The 19,500-nt window shown below is 39.4% G+C and overlaps 1 protein-coding gene across 2 annotated transcripts in view; it reads left to right on the top strand.

Moving 5' to 3' along the window:
* GCH1 (GTP cyclohydrolase 1) overlaps positions 1-19,288 on the top strand; it is a 52,218-nt gene extending 32,930 nt beyond the window's left edge. Inside the window, exons 3-6 of one of the 2 annotated variants that reach the window (XM_020883069.2) lie at positions 6,944-6,999; positions 14,944-14,975; positions 16,214-16,298; positions 17,289-19,288. In XM_020883069.2, the coding sequence (XP_020738728.2) occupies positions 6,944-6,999; positions 14,944-14,975; positions 16,214-16,298; positions 17,289-17,484 (369 nt within the window). In that variant the 3' untranslated portion in view covers positions 17,485-19,288. Of the gene's footprint in view, positions 1-6,943; positions 7,000-14,943; positions 14,976-16,213; positions 16,299-17,014 lie in introns of both variants that reach the window. The other variant, XM_020883068.2, reaches the window with a different exon arrangement.
* The last annotated feature ends 212 nt before the right edge of the window (positions 19,289-19,500 follow it).

Genomic DNA, 19,500 nt, shown 5'->3' with positions numbered 1-19,500 from the left:
TGTTTGGCTTCTTTTGTTCTACATTGCAAGAGTCATTGGTGTTATTGCCTGTCATTGTAGTTTGTTTATTTTCATCGCTATATATAATTCTTTTGTACAAACATACCACAATTTATTGTTCTGTTTTTGGTGGATATTTGTATTTTTTCCTCTCTCTCTGTGTTTGAGTTTTTTGGTTGGTGGTGGTGGTGATTTTTTTGTTTTTTCTTTTTGGCTATTACAAACAATACTGCTACCAGCATTCTTTTTCTGCATCATATTTCTTTTTAACATTTTTATTTATTTTTAATTTTAAAAAACACTTTGTTTATTTATTGGCCACATCATGTGGCTTGCAGGATCTCAGTTCTCCAACAAGGGATTGAAACTGGGCCATGGCAGTGAAAACCCAGAATCCTAACCACTAGGCAACCAGGGAACTCCCTAATTTATTTTTTACTTTAAGTATAGTTGCTTTACAATATTATATTAGCTTCAGGGGTACAGTAAAGTTGTTCAGCTATATACATATCTATATTTCAGACTTCTCCATTATAGGTTACTATAAGATACTGAATATACTTCCCTGTGCTATAAGGTAAATACTCATTCCGTATCTGTTTTATGTATAGTAGTTTGTATCCTACTTTATCTCCTTCCTCTTGCTTTTCCCTTTAGTAACCATGTTTGTTTTCTATGTCTATTAGTCTGTTTCTATTTTGTATATTATTTTTGAGATTCCACATATAAGTGATATCATATGATATTTGCCTTTCCCTTTCTGACTTTATTCACCTAGTGTTCTCTAGCTCAATCCATGTTGCTGCAAATGGCAATACTTCATTTTTTTTTTTATGGCTGAGTAATAGTCCACTGGAGAATCCCATGGATGGAGGAACCTGGTGGGCTGCAGTCCATGGGGTCGCAAAGAGTCGGACACAACTGAGCGACTTAACTAACTAACTAATAGTCCACTGTATACATAAAACTGGGCTTACCTGGTGGCTCAGACGGTAAAGAGTTTGCCTGCAACGTGGGAGACCCGGGTTCGATCGCTGGGTTGGGAAGATCCCCTGCAGAAGAAAATGGCAATCCACTCCAGTATTCTTGCCTGCAGAATCCCATGGCAGAGGAGCCTCGCAGGCTACAGTCCATGGAGTCACAGAGTCAGACACAACTGAGCAACTAACGTGCACACACACACATACATATAACACATCGTCATAAACCAATTGTATCTTGATGGGCACTTGAGTTGTTTCTATGTCTTGGCTATTGTATTAATAAATAGTGCTGCTGTGAACATTGTGATGTTCATATGAATAGTGCTACTGTGAACATTCTTTTTGAATTAGAGTTTGTATCTTTTCTGGATATATGCCTGGGAGTGGGGCTGCTGGATCATATGGTAACTCTAGTTTTTTTAAAAGGAACCTCCATTCTGTTTTTCCACAATGGCTACACAAATTTGCATTCTCACCAACAGTGTAAGAGGGTTCCCTTTTCTCCACACCCTATCCAGCATTTATTATTTGTAGACTTCTTGATGATGGTCATTCTGATTTATGTGAAATGATACTTTGTTGTGGTTTTGAGTGCATTTCTCTAATAATTAGCATTTTTTTTCATGTGCCTGTTGGCCATCTGTAGGTCTTCTTTGGAGAAATGTCTGTTTAGGTCTTCTGCCCATTTTTTGATGGATTTTTTTTTTTCAATATTGTGTTGTATGATCTGTTTGTATATTTTGCATATTAACTCCTTGTTTATCCCATCATTTGCAAATATTTTCTCTGATTACATAGATTGTCTTTTTGTTTTGTCAATGATTTTCTTTGCTGTGTAAAAGCTTGTAAGTTTGATCAGATCCCATTTGTTTATTTTTGCTTTTATTTCTTTTGTCTTGGGAGACTGATCTAAGAAAATATTGCTATGACTTACGTCAGAAAATGTTTTGTCTATGTTCTCTTCTAGTAGTTTTATGGTGCGTTATGTCTTATATTTAGGTCTTTAAACCATTTTGAGTTTATTTTTATTTATAGTTCGAGGGAATGTTCTGATTTCATTAATGTCCATGTAGCTGTCCTACTTTCCCAACACCATTTATTGAAGAGATTGTCTTTTCTTCATCGTATATTGTCTCCTCTGTCACAGATTGACCGTAAGTAAGTACGTGGGTTTATTTGGGGGCTTTCTGTCCTATTCCACCGATTTCTGTGCACTGGAGCTTTGTAGTATTGTCCGAAGTCTGAGAGAACTATGCCTCCAGCTTTTCTCTTTTCCCTCAGGATTGTTTTGACAAATCTAGTGAATTGTAAATGACAATTCTAGTAAATTTTAGTGTTACTTGTTTCAGTTCTGTGATTAGGTATTTTGATTTTTACAAATAGTTTACAAATTTGGGAAACTCAGCAGTGGCCACAGGACTAGAAAAGGTCAGTTTTCATTGCGGTCCCTAAGAAAGGCAATGCCAAAGAATGTTCAAACTACCACACAGTTGTACTCATCTCACACACTAGTAAAGGAATGCTCAAAATTCTCCAAGCCAGGCTTCAACAGTACTTGAACCGTGAACTTCCAGATGTTCAAGCTGGATTTAGAAAAGGCAGAGGAACCAGACATCAAACCCACCAACATCTGTTGGATCACTAAAAAAGCAGGAGTTCCAGAAAAACATCTACTTCTGCTTTATTGACTATGCCAAAGCCTTTGACTGTGTGGATCACAACAAACTCTGGAAAATTCTGAAAGAGATGGGAATACCAGACTACTTGACCTGCCTCTTGAGAAATCTGTATGCAGGTTAGGAAGCAACAGTTAGAACTGGACATGGAACAACAGACTTGTTCCAAATAGGGAAAGGAGTACATCCAAGCTGTATATTGTCACCCTACTTATTTAACTTATATGCAGAATACATCATGAGAAATGCTGAGCTGGATGAAGCGCAAGCTGGAATCAAGATTGCCGGGAAAAATATCAATAACCTCAGATATGCAGATGACACCACCCTTATGGCAGAAAGCCAAGAAGAACTAAAGAGCCTCTTGATGAAAGTGAAAGAGGAGAGTGAAAAAGTTGGCTTAAAACTCAACATTCAGAAAACTAAGGTCATGGAATCTGGTCCTGTCACTTCATGGCAAATAGATGGGGAAACAGTGGCAGACTTTATATTTTTGGGGGCTCCAAAATCACTGCAGATGGTGACTGCAGCCATGAAATTAAAAGATGCTTGCTCCTTGGAAGAAAATCTATAACCAACCTAGACAGCATATTAAAAAGCAAAGACATTACTTTGTCAAAAAAGGTCCTGTTTAGTCAAAGCTATGGTTTTTCCAGTAGTCATGTATGGACATGAGAGTTGGACTATAAAGAAAGCTGAGTGCTGAAGAATTGATGCTTTTGAACTGTGGTGTTGGAGAAGACTCTTGAGAGTCACTTGGACTGCAAGGAGAGCCAACAAGTCCGTCCTAAAGGAAATCAGTCCTGAATATTCATTGGAAGGACTGATGCTGAAGCTGAAACTCCAATACTTTGGCCACCTGATATGAAGAACTGACTCATTTGAAAAGACCCTGATGCTGGGAAAGATTGAATGTGGGAGGAGGAGGGGATGAGAGAGGATGAGATGGTTGGATGGCATCACCAACTCAATGGACATGAGTTTGAGTAAACTCCAGGAGCTGGCGATGGACGGGGAGGCCTGGCGTGCTTCAGTCCATGGGGTTGTAAAGAGTCGGACACAATCTGTAGATATGTGTTTGGAGTCATATGGCCATTTTCACAGTAAAAATCCTTCTAATCCAAGATGATGGTATATATTTACATTTCTTTGAGTCATCTATACTAGCAGCACTCCTCCCGTGCACCCCTACCTCCCTCAGCAAGCATTTTGGACTGGGACATGTGGAAGCCAGGTGGAGCCACAGCTAGTCTCTCTTCACTGACTGCTAGCAAGCTAGCATGTATACATTCCTTGCGAGAAGAGTCTAGGCCGCTCCAGCCCCTCTGTCTATTCGAGCAGACCTCCCAGTAGGCAAGGGGGCTCCGCAGGGGGAGGGTCTGCACCTGTGGGCCTTCTTTCCTAGGGCCACTGGCCCCTAGGGTTTTTTTTCATAATCAGATCTCTACCTGATTACATGGAGATCTTTCTTATAGCTTTGGTTATATAAGAAATCTTTTGTCAGTTTCTAGTTGGTTTTCTTTGTGAATTGTTCCACGTGTAGACGGATTTTTGATGTGACTTTGGGGAGTGGGGTAAGCTGAGCTCCATATCCTCCTTCTCTGCCATCTTGACCCACCTCTCACATGCATTTCTTTAGCAGTATACCTAGGAGTGGAACTGCCGATACAGGGTATACCTATGTTCAACTTATTAAATACTGACTTTTAGCTTTCCAAATTGGTTGTAACAATTTGGTACAGTTTACATTTCATTTACTCTCATGAGTCCTAGTCACTCACATCCTCATCAACGTTTGGCACTTTAAGTGTTTTTAAGTTTAGTATTCTGATGTGTGTGTAGTGGCATCTCTTTTTAAACCTTTTATTGTAGAAATTTTCAAACATATCTAAGAATAGGTAGATTAGTATATAATATTCCATGTTCCCATCAACCAGTTTCAACAGTTGTCAGTAAAGGGCCAGTCTTGTTCTGTTAATATATATGTCCCCACTGGACTGTTTTGAAGCAAATCCTAGATGACATTTTTTTTTTTGTAATTTCTTCTAGCATATTTCTCTAAAAGATAAGGATTTTTTTTTTTTGAGAAGTATAACTCTGATTGGATTATCAACCTTAAAAGTTGGCAGTAAGTCCTTTAATATATTGAAGTATCTTAGACAACAGGACTCTTCATTACTAATTATTAATACCCATCTCTAAAATATTCTTACTTAGCCACAGTAGCACTCCCATAGACAAAAGTGTGCATGTTCTAGTTGCTTAGTCATGTCCAACTCTGCAACCCCATGGACTGTAGCCTGTCAGGCTCCTCTGTTCATGGGATTCTCCAGGCAAGAATACTAAAGCAGGTTGCCGTTTCCTCCTCCAGGGAATCTTCCCAACCCAGAGATTAAACCAGCATCCCTTGCATCTCCTGCAGTGGCAGGCGGGTTTTGTACCACTGTGCCACCTGGGAAGCCCAGACAAAAGTAACAGTAATTCCTAAATAGCATCTAATAACTAATCCATATTATATTTTCTCAGGTGTGTCAACTGTCTTGTGGTTGGTTTGTTTAAACCAGAATCCAAATAAGGCTTATACATTTGGTTGTTACGCATCTGAAGTCTCTTATTTTAAAATAGTCTCCCCTGACAGCCACCCACCTACCCACGCTAATGACATTCTTTTACTCAACTTACTAGGCCAGTTGTTCTGTAGAGCCTCTCAGTTTCTGAATTTGCTCTCCATTCAGTCTTTGGATTTTTCTATATACTAGATTAGATCTAAAACTTCTTAAGTTCAAGGTTAAAAACATATTTGAATAGAGTAGTTCATTGGGATGCTGAGAGCTCTGTATTCCATCATATCAGGAGGCATATATGGTCTGGTAGTTCCACAATTAATGATGCTGGACTGTGACAGCAGGGTTCAGGATTTTAAAACATGAGGGAATGTGTGAGCTCGTCGCTACCTTTTAAGTGAGAAAGTTAGGCTTAGGAAGCTATGACTTGTCCAAGAAGACATAGGGAGTTAGTCTGGGGCCAAACCAGGAGCTCTATCCTATACTCAGTCTCTCTCCACTGTACCCTTTTACCTTCTGCTGTGGTTGCCTCTGTGTCTGTGCTCTCATTAGCTCTGTTTTTGAACATATTATTCAGTGATGATTGTCTAAAGTGGTCATTTAGATGATGGGATCTTAAAGAAGACTAAGAATTGTGCCAACAAATTATAGCTCTGCATATAAGTATGTAAATCTCGATGATACTTCTGTATTTTGGTTCTATGGGGAAGTTTCCACTCTGATTTTTCTTTGAAATACCCAGTGTCCAGGTGCTACATAATTTTTTCTTTCTGCTGACCAGGAAGGTGATGAGTTGGTATTCTCAGACTCCCGAAGCATAGCACCTATTACTATGACTAATGACTAATTAGTCATTAAAATGACTAGTTGCTGATTATTCAAGTGTACAGTAAATATTAGGTGAACAAATGAAACTAAGACTGGCAAATTGTCATGCAAATGAATTAGTCATTTTATATTAGGTAAATTGATTGCCTATAAATGATCGTTTATTAATCTTTTTGGAGAACTTAATGTCCTCTCGTACTTAACACTTGACTGAAAGGTAACATTTTCATACTAGATATTAACCAGTGCTCTGTAAGATTATAGAAATGGCTTTGCTTTATAGTAGGTCCTACAAGAATTTAGGACTTAGGATCCAGGTTCATTCTGAGTCCCAACTGGTAACTGCGTCCTTTTTCCCCCTGTGGGGAGGATGGTGTTCTCCAGCAGCTTAGAAATGGGGCTTCCCAGCACGACAAAGGGCATGGGCACCCTCTTTCTGTGCAACAGAGATCTGCAACAGGGTGGGATTCAAGGCCACCATGATGTGTGGAATGGCAATATTTGTAGTTACAGTTTCAGCCGTTTAAAGGACGCTTTCTTTAACTACATTTTAATGTTGCTGTGGGATAATTTGCACTTTCCTGAGACAGTTTCCTCTCAACAGAGGAAGGATTTTAAGAATTGTATCCAGAGTTTAACTTCACAAGGAAATACCATGACAATACTTCAAGCTTGTGATTTTATTAATAATCATTCTTATTTCCCTTTTATTTCATTTATGTAATTTTTAATTATTTATGCAAGTGTTTCATTTTCTATCTTAAAGTATCTAGATGTTTTAGAAATATGTTTTCACTGTGCTGAACTACATAGTAAGTATACTGTATTGTTTCCTTTTATCACAAAGAAGTACTGTGTTTCACTTAGTTCATGATTTCTGTCTTTTCTGAAGGTCCATATCGGTTATCTTCCTAACAAGCAAGTTCTTGGCCTCAGCAAACTTGCTCGGTAAGTATGACTGTAGTGAATAAGAGGACAGGTTTATAGGACCTGTCCCTACATGGCGAGAATCGTATCAAGCTTTGTCTCTTGATCCATGTGGATCTCACTTGGAAGGCACATTCCAACTTACTTCATGGTTGCAGAGATAATATATAGACATATGTATAGTCTGTCTAAGACAGACTTAGAGGACCTGAAACACAGATGCCCTTTTCTTTTCACTCCTCTGTTGGCCTGCCTTCCTTCTCCACCTCCCACCTGCACAGCCTTGAAGCCTTACATCCCACTTTTCTCGGCAGAGCCTTCCTAACTGGAGAGGCCCTGAGGGTAAGTTCAGCTCAGCCCCTGTTCTTTTTTTTTTTTTTTTTTTTTCATTTTTTAATTGAAGGATAATTGCTTTACAGAATTTTGTGGTTTTCTATCATACATCAACAAGAATCAGCCATAAGTCCACCCAGCTCCCATTCTTTAAGGGTGGCTTAGCTAAGAGGGCTGAGAGAGGAAACCTGGGCGGAGGTGTAACTGCACTGCACTCCTGACTTTTAAATGAACCCCCACTGGGCCTCAACCCTGCTTTCCACTGTGCCTGGGTACCTCCATGCCTCTCTCTGGGTCCTGCAGGGCCAGGTGGTTCACTTCTGGTTCCTCTCACTCTTCAGATCCAAGACTATACCTTCCTTGACTTTTTCATCCCCCCCTCCCCCGGCTCTGTTCTGAGACAATGCTTACTCTCCTGTTTCTCTTTGTGCTACAGTCCTTTTTTCTCTTTATCCTGTGGGTTCAGGGCTTTACTACTATTCTTAAGTTTTAGGAAAGAAGTGGTGATATACTAGTATGATTGCCTGTGTTTAGCTAGAAGTCAACCTGAGGGTTAGTGTTTATATATCTCTGATAGGAACAGTGGAATATTGGGGGCCAGACCTAAATACCCTTTTGTATAATTTCCTTGTATAGCATTAGTGACTCCTGTGTGATGAGGAAATACTGGGAGGTGTGTGTATTGGAGGAGGTTAAAATAAAGGAGTAGGTAATGAAATGCAGTCATTGTCCCCCTCCTTCTAAAAATAAACCAAGCTAAGTTTGGATAACTTGACTGAGGTGAAAGTGAGCATAGCAAACTTGAAATAAACATAACTTTGTGACCAACCGACTATCCTGTGGCTCTGATATGTTCCTGTTTCTTCGCCACTTAGAGGATCCTGAAACAGTGGTCCAAATCCTTTCCAATTCTGTGTTGGACTCTGTAAACACCACCCCAGCAGTCTGACACTTTTCCACAGCAGTTCTTTTTACTTTGTTTTCATGTCCATGTTCTTACTCATTTCTTCTAGGGATTAAGGAGAAAGTAGGTAGAAGAGAGAAATTTAACTTCCCTAGTTTCTGACCTCATTCCTCAATCTCACAACCAGACAGGGCTCCTTGGTACCATGAAAGGATGTTCTTAAAATCATAACTATTGCTTTACTGCAGTCAGGCTCTTAATACAAATATGCAAGCACATTGGTGTCTTTCAGTGATCTGTATCCAACGGCAGTGCCAAGGAGTGGCTGAAAAATAGCACCGGTGGTGGTGGTGGGGTAATTTACCTTATTATAATTTCTACTAGCAACCTCCTCCCCAATAACTTTTACTCCCAAATGATAAAGTTATATCAACTGAATACAAGTGTCTTTATTATAATTGGTTATGCTTACTGTTTTATAATAAATAATCTAAGTAAGTTCAGCAGGCTTTCTGTGCAAACACAGAAGTAGGCCCAGTCTCCTGGTACTCTCTTTTCCAGCACGCTTGCCAGTCCTATAGAAATCTTGGCCCTGCTCCCACCTGTAGACTCTCTGTGTGTGAAAGGTGTAAAATAGATAGTTTTTATACTATAAAAAGCCTGGCAGACTACACTAGGCTGTGGTCTTAATGTAAGCAGTCTTCTCTAGAAGACCTCACTGTGTGTAGACCACAGGCAACACTTTATAGAAATGGGTGTGAGAGTGATCTAGTGAGGTCCTTGAAGAAGTGGTGACTTGAGGGTGGAAGGGAATGGCCTTTGGTTATTTCCTTTCCTAATGGGAGAAAAAGCTCTCCAATAATTAAGCTTTTATGAACAACACAAAGGAGTTAATTATTAGCATGGGGATTTGTCCTTACACGAATAGGATTAAAACGTAAGACACCAAAAAAAGGAACCAAAGAACTGAAAACTGAATATATATTAGTTTCAGATATTTTGTAAAGATTTTAAATAAAAGATCCATAAAATAAAACAGAAGGCTAAGATATTATCCAATTGCTTATTCCTTCTAAGAAGTTGGGAATATTTGGGGAATGAAAAGGAATAAAGCTGAATGTCTTAGCAAAATTTCACCGCTCATTTTAATCTTGTATGTGAAGTTTGTTATATGCTTGCCTTCAAATGAATGACCTTTCATTTCCAGGGAAGTCAAATATCAAACAGTAAAGCTTTAAGTAACAAGAAAATGCCAGAAGTAAGTTGATCTGGTTTAACCCTGGTAGAATTCTAGAGTAATATTTAGTTTGAATAGAAATTCCTTCTGTTGCTGAAAATCCATTGAACATGTATTTGTTTTCTTGCTTTAGAATAATTGAGTGAACACAATTAAATCTTAAGTATAGAATTGTAGCGCCTCACGTGGCTGTGGCTCAGCTGTTGGGCAACTTCTGTGAAAGGACCGTGCCAGTTACTGTGGCTGCTGGAGGGAAGTAGGACACGGCCACTGCCCTCTCGGAGGGCCAGCAGTAGGAGGCAGCAGGTGCCAAGGCTCACCTGGTCAGGAGCCCTGCGTGCAGAGGACCCACGATGGCTGTGCCTGGCAGGGTGGAGGGCTGAGCAGAGCTCTGACCAGAAGAGAAGCGCCTCTAGGTATAGTTAATGAACAACCAAAGGCAAATCAGAGGGTGGGAGCAAGACATATTCCAGGGGATGGGCAGCAGGTCGATTGATCCAGGAGGTTCAGACTGGGAGATAGTTAACAATGGTAGATTAGATTACAAAGGGAATGTTTTTTGTGGTTTTTTTTCTCATTTTTCTCTTATAAAAGTAATATGGCAGTTAAACTTAAATACAAGTGAATGGCTAAAGGGAAAACTTTTCTTTCCTATTTCCATTCCCCACTAGAGATCTTTCACTATCCTTCTGGAAGATTTCATTGCGAACATGTGGCCTTAAAACTACTCGCTAAATAAGACAAAAGAGGATCATGTCTTACATTCACTACTACTTTAAAAAAAAAAAACATAAAATTCCTTGGACAACTTTTAGTCTAAAAAGTCCAAGTTCCTTTTAATGGCCACATTGTATTTGTTAAAAATTAATTAATTACTCTTGGCAGAGCTGGGTCTGCGCTTTGGTGAGCGAGGGCTACTCTCTAGCTGCAGTGAGCGGACTCAGTAATTGTGTCACAGGGGCTTAGTTGCTCCACAGCATGTGAAAATTTCCTGGACCAGGGATTGAACCCATGTTCCCTGCATTGGCAGGCAGATTCTTAACCACTGAACCACCAGGGAAGTCCAGTATTTCTTTAATATAATTCACTTAACCAGTCTTTGAGCTTACAGCTTGAGACTGTTGTCAAAAATGGATGGGGGAAAAAACTGTTGGTGAATACATTTTTATCTATTTCCATACTTTGAGTCTATAAGAGTAGAATAAGATTACTGGGTTGAGAGTAGCTAAATTGTTTATATTACCAAATTGCTCTCAAGAAAAGATCCTACAGATCTGTACTCTAATAGTAGGTTAGTGGCATGTGTTTCTCTACTGTTTTGCCAGCATTGGCAAACATTGAAGAGTCTGCAGTCTGAACAAGGTAAGTAAAAATTGGTACCTATTGTTTTAATTTGCACTTAGAGTGAGGTTAAATTTGTTCAGAAACTTCCTGATCTTAGTCTTTGCTCATTTTTCAATTAGGTTGCTTGTCTTTTTATTACTGGTTTATATGAGCTTTCTGAATATTAAAGCTGGGAATCATTTTCCAGGCTTATAATTTGTCTTGTTTTCTAGTATCGTTTTTCATGAAGTTTAAAACTTGCATAGTCATAAATTCATGTTTTGGGGGGTTACTTTTATGACCTTATTTTTACATGTAGATCTTTGCTATATGTATTTTTGGGGCGAGGAGTGAGGAGGAATCCCTCTCTTGCTGTTGTATGCTCGCTGACCTCCTGTACCACCCCTGCTTCCCTCGCATTGCCATGCTGCTTGCTGGCTATCCTTACTGCTACTCTTGGGACTTTGATGTTCTCTTGGATTTTGTGTTAAATTCCTAACTCCTGTCCTCACATCTCTTAGGATCCTTAGCTCTGCTCTCATGTGCTGGTAGGGTGTTCTTTCTCAAGTGTGGGTTTGACAGTGCTTCCCCCTTCATAGCTCTATAGCCCTTAATAAAGTTCAAACTTCTTACTTTAGCTAAGTCCCACTGTGACCTGGCTCTATTTCTTGCTGTTCTTTTGCTTTTTTCTCTAGCCACACTTGAGAATTTGCAGCCTGGTATCAAGTCTAGCTTGTTAAGTCAAATGATATGAAGGCATCAGAAACACTTCTAAGATCTGCAAAGGTTAAATTATACCATCCATGGGTTCTTCCTGTAAAAAGTATCACCAGATTACTTTCCCAGTTGCCAGAGGAGGAAGAGGAGAGAAAGTATAATACAGAGTTATTATATATATTGTTATATATGATATATTATATTGTAATACAGAGAGAAAGTATAAAACAGAGGACCTAGCAGAGATGTTATAAGACCAGTAAGTGTGTGCATGCTCAGTCATGTCCAACTCTTTTGCAACTCCATGGTCTGGCAGCCTGCCAGACTCTTCTGTCCATGAACTCTCCAGCAAGAATACTGGAGTGGGTTGCCTTTACTGCCTCCAGGGATCTTCCCAACCCAGGAATCAAGCACATATTTCCTGCATTGGTAGGTGGGTTTTTTCCCACTGAGCCACCTGACTTGTTGGATTAAATGTATCCAATCCTATCCCCCCTTTAAAAAAAATAAAATGCTAGTTAAAATTAAGGCAAAATTTGTCAAAGGGGATAAAGTGGGTCCTCTTATTTTGAGAAGGTTGTATAATAAAAGTGGTAATGAGGACTTCCCCGGTGGTCCAGTGGTTCAGACTCCATGCTTCTAATGCAGGGGACATGGGTTTGATCCTTAGTTGGGGAACTAGGATTCCACATGCTGTGTGGCTTGGCCAAAAAAAAATTAAAAAACAAACCAAAAAAAATTAAAAGTAGTCATGAATCTTCATCAAATGAGTTCAAAACAAAACATGAACTGGCTGAAATGCGTAGAGCAACTGACAGACCTGAAGGAGTAGGAACACTAATTACCTCCCAACCTTTGATATGGACAAAAGGATACACGGGAGTGGGTAACCTTTCCCTTCTCCAGGAGATCTTCCCAACCCAGGGATCAAATTCAGGTCTCCTGCATTGCAGGCAGATTCTTTACCAACTCACCCACAGGGAAGCCCAAGAATACTGGAGTGGGTAGCCTGTCCCTTCTCCAGGGGATCTTCTCGACCTAGGTATTGAACTGGGGTCTCCTGCATTGTAGGCAGATTCTTTACCAACTGAGCTATCAGGGAAGCCCTAAAGGATATACCATATCATCTCAATAGATGTAGAAAAGCATTTGACAAAATTCCATATCCATTCATGATAAAAACTAAGAGTATAAAGGCAATATACCTCATTGTCTTGTACAGTAACGGCTATATATGACAAACCCACAACTAGCATCTTATTCAATGGTGACAAGCTGAAAGCATGATCTATCCTAATTGCTTATAAGTTTAATAATTTTATCTAGAGATGAGATGTTATATAACAAAACATATTCTTTAAAAATTTCTTAAAAACTTACTCAAAGATTAAAGAAGAAGATGGATGGGAATGAGCCAAGCATTAGAAAACCTAGATAAGCTAGTAACCATTAGGAAAAGTAAAATTAATGTTGGAAGAAGAGTGGCAGGGAAGGGGCTAAACCTAGTTAGTGTAGTAGGCATTTTTTCAAACTTTTGAGTAACCACTGACTTTCATGTTAGTAATTCAAGAGCATGAAAAAACCTAAAAAGCTGTATTAGATGAAGTTGTCTGTGCCTGATGACAAAGCCTGACAAAGCTGTTTAATTATAGACTAATCTCAATTATGAGTGTAGTTATAAAAATCCTATCAAAAAACTTTTATCATCCAAGGAGCTTTACTTTAAGAATACAAAAATAGTTTAGATTAAAATAGAAAACTGTTGATTCCTGCAATATGGTAAACTAGATTATAATGATATCTTGGTATGGCGTACTTATACTATATCTTGGTATAACATATGATATAAGGTGTATCAACATTTCACTCATTGGGGGAAATATAAAGCAGGCATCTCTCATGATGGTCAGTGGCCACAGGGTCCCACATTGCTCATGGATAGCCACCTCAGGATTCCCCCAAAACTTTGCATTCCCCACCCACATTCCCTGATATCTCTGCATTCATGGCAGTTTCCTCTGCCTTGGCTGGCTTGGCAGTTGTTGGGCTGCACCCCGCAGGCCTGCAAGCCTTGGATTGCCCAGCCTCAAGACCGAAGAACAAGCCCCAAAACAGCAACAGCGATATCAACAGTTTGGTGCACAGGGGAGCCTTATGAGTTCAAAGCAAGGTCCTGGAACAACACCTCATTGTGCCCAGCAGCCACCTTAGCTACTCAGGGAGAAGGAGGCTACCATTTTTAGAGGGAATTGACGTCAGGTTGGCTCATCAGTTACCAGGGAAACCAGCGACTGGGCATTGGGCAAGCACAGAGGCAGTTAAGAGAATCGGATAGTCATATGAGAGAAGCGGGGCCTTATTGAGCAGATGTCCAGAAGGCAAGACTACAGCCATCTTGAATGGCCTGACCATACACTATATGATTATCTTTAGTGCTGAGAAGACAGGGATTCAATACCTATTTCTTACTTGAAAAAGAGTAGGAATAAGAAATTATAAACTGTGGGTATAAGACCGCTGTTTGCCACATACTCGCAACACACACAGTAGACGGTCAATAACAAACGATGCTCTTTCAGCACGGTAGCCATTGTCGACCAGCAACATGCAGGCGCTGTGGGTGGCAGAGAAAGCTAAGGGGCGTTCCTGTGAGACTTGGCGGCCTACCTGTGACTGCCTCCTTTGACTATCACAAGTAATAACGCAAGTCGTCAGTTCTGTCTGAGTGGCACAGTGGGGAAAAGGGCTGTAACACACGTTGTAGGTGAGCTGATCCTTAAATTGAGTCCAGATTCATGACTAAAATGCCAAATTTTAGGGAAGAGATCCTTCACATGAATTGCAGTCCTCAAATGTGTAATTTGGTGACTATCCCCATGTTTTATAGCCAGAAGAAGAGGTGTTGAAAGGGGAAATGCATCACTGGACAGACTGTTATAAGCTGAGATCAGGGACTCCTATCGGGATTACTGTGTGATTATATATTATAAAGAGATGTCTGAAGAAGAAGTCTGTTTAGCTCTAATCTGATTATCCTAATAGGTTTAGTTGGTACATAGTTGACGTTAGTCTGCTATTAATTAACAAATAGTCTTTATTTTTAGCTTGAGATTTAAGCTCTGATTAAACAATATGATTAATTAGAACACTTGAGACATGGTCTAAAATTGGTGATTTGGGAGCTTGAAAATTACTCACCTCTAATTGTTGTTTTTCCTCAGTGAATATTTACACTTCATTCTCTCTTTGCAGACTTAGGGAAGCACCACTCTATTGTGGTTGGTGGTCTCCTTCAGACCTCCCTTTTCTCATTTACTTGTATCCTTCTCCTCTAAGCATTTATCCACTGCCCACACCCTACAATTACTTCAATAAAGCAATTATTTAGATTTATGGGGAAGGCTTCCAGTTTCACTTCAGTTTATAATTAAAACAATTCTTTCTTTTCTAGGATTGTAGAAATCTACAGTAGAAGATTACAAGGTAACTTTTAAACTATTTTATTTACAGAAAACCATTTTTTATTAAGGGAAAAGTATTCTTTGTTCTTACTAAAAGTGTAATATATATGTCTTATAAAAATTAAGGGAGTTCCCTGGCAGTCTGCTGGTTAGGACTTGGTGCTTTCACTGTGGTGACCCAGGTTCAATCCCAGTCAGAGAACTAAGATGCCCTCAAGCTGCATGGCATGGCACACAATAAATAAATAAAAGAGTAAAAGAAACCTTGTTGGGAATATAAAACAGAAAGAGAAAGTCCACTATATTTCAAGCTTCCAGAAATAATCATTGTATTTGCAGATCCACCTTCCCTAATGGCTCAGATGGTTAAGAATCTGCCTGTAATGCAGGAGACCTGGGTTCAGTTCCTGGGTCGGGAAGATCCCCTGGAGAAGGAAATGCCACCCCACTCCAGTATTCTTGTCTGGAAAATCCCATGGGCAGAGGAGCCTGATGGGCTGTAGTCCATGGGGTCATGAAGAGTCAGACAAGACTGAGTGACTAACACTTTCACTTTCATATTTTATTGTATATATCAACATTTAAAAAATCAACTTACTTTTATTATAGTATTTGAAAACAGGCTTCACCCTTTTTTCCCTTACCAAACTTTTTTTTTTTCCCCACATACACATAACCATGTCTTTTATTTTGCTGACTGTTCAGCATTCCATTGTACAGCTGTGCTGTGGCTTAATTTAACCAATTCCTGCTCTGATAGTTGGGGATTTTGTCAGTTTTCAAACAAATGCAGTGCGGCAGTGAACACTTATTTCAAAGATATTGTTTATTCAGCACAGGAAAATTTAGGTTAAATCATTGGTTGTCAACATGGCTCTAAGAGCAATTTAATAATTGGACTATAGCCCCTTTGTAAGCTGTGGATTCATTTCTTTTACTCTCCGTCCATGGGGGTGCTGGTTGTCAATATTCTCTTGGTCTTTCTGCACACGTAAGAGACGGCTGTCACTCTAATCTGTTCCCTCCAGTGGCGCTGGAGGGCGCCAGGGCTTCCTCAGTCCCCTTTGGCACCTGTACTGCAGGTGAGGGAATCGACCAGGGACGTCCGTTCAGCAGAGCAAGCACACTGGTGAAGGCTGGTGCCTCTTCACCCTCACCAAAGTCTTGCTTTTAAGATTTCAGATATTCTAGAAACAGCAAAAGCTTCCAGCTGTCTGTTCGTGTCAGACTGTTAAACTGAGTTCCTTGTCACATCCACAGTTCAGGAGCGCCTTACGAAACAAATTGCTGTAGCAATCACAGAGGCCTTGCGACCTGCTGGAGTGGGGGTCGTGGTTGAAGCAACGTAAGTCTGTTTGCATTTAATAATGTCAGTGGTTTGGGGGGTTGGAGGTGTAAGGAGTCTTAGGCTTAGGTGTAGTGAATGTACACAACAGTAACAGCTAATGATTTCTTTAGCTCTTTGATTCTTTGAGCAGAGTTTTCCAAATATGTTGTCATACATTTAAAAAATAAAGAGTTGTACCTAAAAACAGGTAAAAAGGGCAACTGAAGACACTTCTTTAAGTTAGAATGAATTTTGAGAATTATGTACATCTTGTGGGCGGTTTTCACCCATTCTTTGTGCATTGCTGGCTGTCGCCACCCACCTTGGTCACTGTTCTCTGGATCCCGCTTGGTGAGACCAGTGTGCCTCAGTATTTCTCTGAACACCTAGGCTAGCTAAGTGCTGACTTGGTCCGGAAGATGGATCAAGTGAGAACTCTGAATTTCTTTTTCTCTAGAAGTTGTGTATCTTTGTAGACCTTTGTATTAGTTTCACCCAGGAAGAAAATTCCACTTTTCCTCCTCTGACTGGATGCCTTAAGGACCCAACCATTGATACAAATAAAAGCTATAAGGCTTACGAACTTAAAAAAATGTTTTAGACCAAATTTATCTAAAAAGTGACTTTTTTACATACTTGATAACTGTGATTTAATCTTTTGGGCTGCTCTTATTTAAAACCCAAACCAGCAACTGTCTACTCCATGAGACTACCTTTGTTGCCTTGTTTCATAGACACATGTGTATGGTAATGCGAGGAGTGCAGAAAATGAACAGCAGAACCGTGACCAGCACAATGTTGGGGGTGTTCCGGGAGGACCCGAAGACCCGGGAAGAGTTTCTGACCCTCATCAAGAGCTGAGCCTCAGCTTGTGCCACGTGGTTTACAGATCGTGCAGCTAGAAGCATCGTTTTGTCTGGTCTTAATTGTTTGTACATTCCACTTCCAGTTGTTACAGATGTGAACTCTCATCTTTGTCATTAATTGTATTTAATTATTTATAGCAAGTCAAATAAAAGTAATTAATAAAGGGGTGAGCCCTGTATTTTCTTCTTGCCACCTTTTAGTGGCAACATTCAAGAAAACTGCCAATAGTGTAAGTTGCAACACCATGGACTATAGCCCACCAGGCTCCTCTGTCCCTGGAATTCTCCAGGCAAGAATACTGGAGTGGGTAGCCATTCCCTTCTCCAGGATAGTATAAGTTACTTGTATAAAACCACTGCCTTTCAGGTAACCTGAGGGTGCTGGGAAGGGAGAAGGATTCATGTGTTTTGTTCAGAGTATGGTAATTTGATTCAGAAGCACAGGAATGTTGGGGATGGGAGAAAATTATGGACAATATGTTTATTTTACCCTCTCCAAACAAAAATGGTGTCGTGCTTGAAGTAATTTATGTACAGTGTGCAGCATTGCTCTGCAAATTGAAAATCCAAAAGGCTCCACTTTAATCATGATTATTTAACCACCTGACACTTTATTTTTTATATATTTTTAAACTATCCAGTTGTAACATATGTCACCAAGGGAAGGTAGTGGAATATCTATGTATTTTAATTTCACTGTGAGTTAAAAAGGCAATTTCTACCCTCTATTCTTTTTAAAATTCAAGTACAGGAAATTAGTTCCTGAAGTTGTTTACGAGTATATTCTCATGTCAATATACAGGGATTTAGACATTTAACTCTCTGTGCCTTGAGGAGAATATCACACCATTTAGAGTGTAGATACCTTTGCCTTTTTTTTTTTTTTTAAAGCCATTGTTTTATAAGACTTAGTCCTGACATTGCAAATAACTAGTTCTCACAGTTCTACCTTTTCATTTTTCTTGGGAGCTTACTTTGTGAGTTCCTTGTAGATGCCTCAAAAAAAATTTTTTTTAACTTATCAAATATTTTTCTAAGTATTTACAGAAACTTTTGAAAGTGTCCATCATTTTCAGGTTTGCAGAACCATAGCTTCCATGAATGTGAGAGAATGCAGCTTGCACTGTGAACTGTTTTGAGCTCTGTCCCATGTCTAATGAAAGCGGTTTTGTTGGTGTCTGTGAAAATGCACCATCATTTTCTAGAATGAGTGTAAAATACTGGAAACTGGTATACTAGTTTCCCGTGTGGTCCAAGTGGATCTTATCTTTGGTGTGACTGTTCAAGTGGGATAGGTCTTTTAGTCCAGGAAGCTGCTGCCTTATTAATGATTATCTTAAAGTTTCCTCCACTGGGGCAGTGTGGGCCAAATTGAAACAAACAACAACTAAAACCCCAACTCTCTGCAAAAACAAATACAGTTATTTCACTGAGAAGGCTGACACTGTGCTCTTCAAATTTATCCTGTTACCTTAACAAGGATTAACCACATGCTTGCTGTAACTCTGGTAGTTCTGCCTCTGCCACTCTGATGCTGTTTGGCTTATGCAAGGGCAAGATGGCAAAGGTGTGTGTTGTTTTTTTTTTTTAAACTCTTCCCTACTTCTAGTTCCTTTATTTTCTCTATATTTGGAGTTTCTAAAGTAGTTTGGTGGTTGATTCTGAGTTCCTTTTAAAATTTAACCTGATATAGACATTATCCTACTTAACATTTAGACAGAGGTAGAATTAACATTCATCTCATGCTTAATATTTTCAAGTTTTTACAGCTGTGACTTGGAGGACCAAAGAAATTGTTAGCTGTTAATTCATCTTCTTGAGATCAATTGTATTCCTTTTTAACTCTTTATTTTAAGATTCCCTAGAAGTGTTCTCATAAAAGTTTAAAATATCCATGGTATCGGTCTAGAGTATTGGTAAATGCAGAGTAACTACCTTGTCTGTTTTACTCTGGTCTGTAAGTTCTTCAAAATTACCTTTTCATATCCGTGGCCTTGAGTTCATTTTGGGAGTTTTTAAGAATTTGATGCATTTAAATACACTGTTCAATTTAATTGTTCAACTTTTATGTATGGTGTATATTGTTCCTGAAGTTGGTTTTATTTAAATTATTAAAGTGTTATGACTTTGTTCTTGTGAAAATAGTTTCTTTTTGAACCACTCAATTATTTTTATTGCATTCTGTTTTAGCAAAGATACCCTTAATACTGGCTTCTCTCAGCCACCAAACTATTCTATAAATCCCAGAACATAAATTTACCCCCAGCTCTCTGTCTCTCGTTGGATATTACCTTCCTCACCCTCCTGCAGTAATGGGAAGGGGAGCTCTAGGGTAAGAGTAAGGAATCTGAATG

The sequence above is a fragment of the Odocoileus virginianus genome, chromosome 6 (genome assembly GCF_023699985.2).
Source record: "Odocoileus virginianus isolate 20LAN1187 ecotype Illinois chromosome 6, Ovbor_1.2, whole genome shotgun sequence".
Lineage (NCBI taxonomy): Eukaryota > Metazoa > Chordata > Mammalia > Artiodactyla > Cervidae > Odocoileus > Odocoileus virginianus.
The sequence above is the reverse complement of the archived record's forward strand: the minus strand, read 5'-3'. Positions and strand labels throughout refer to the sequence as shown.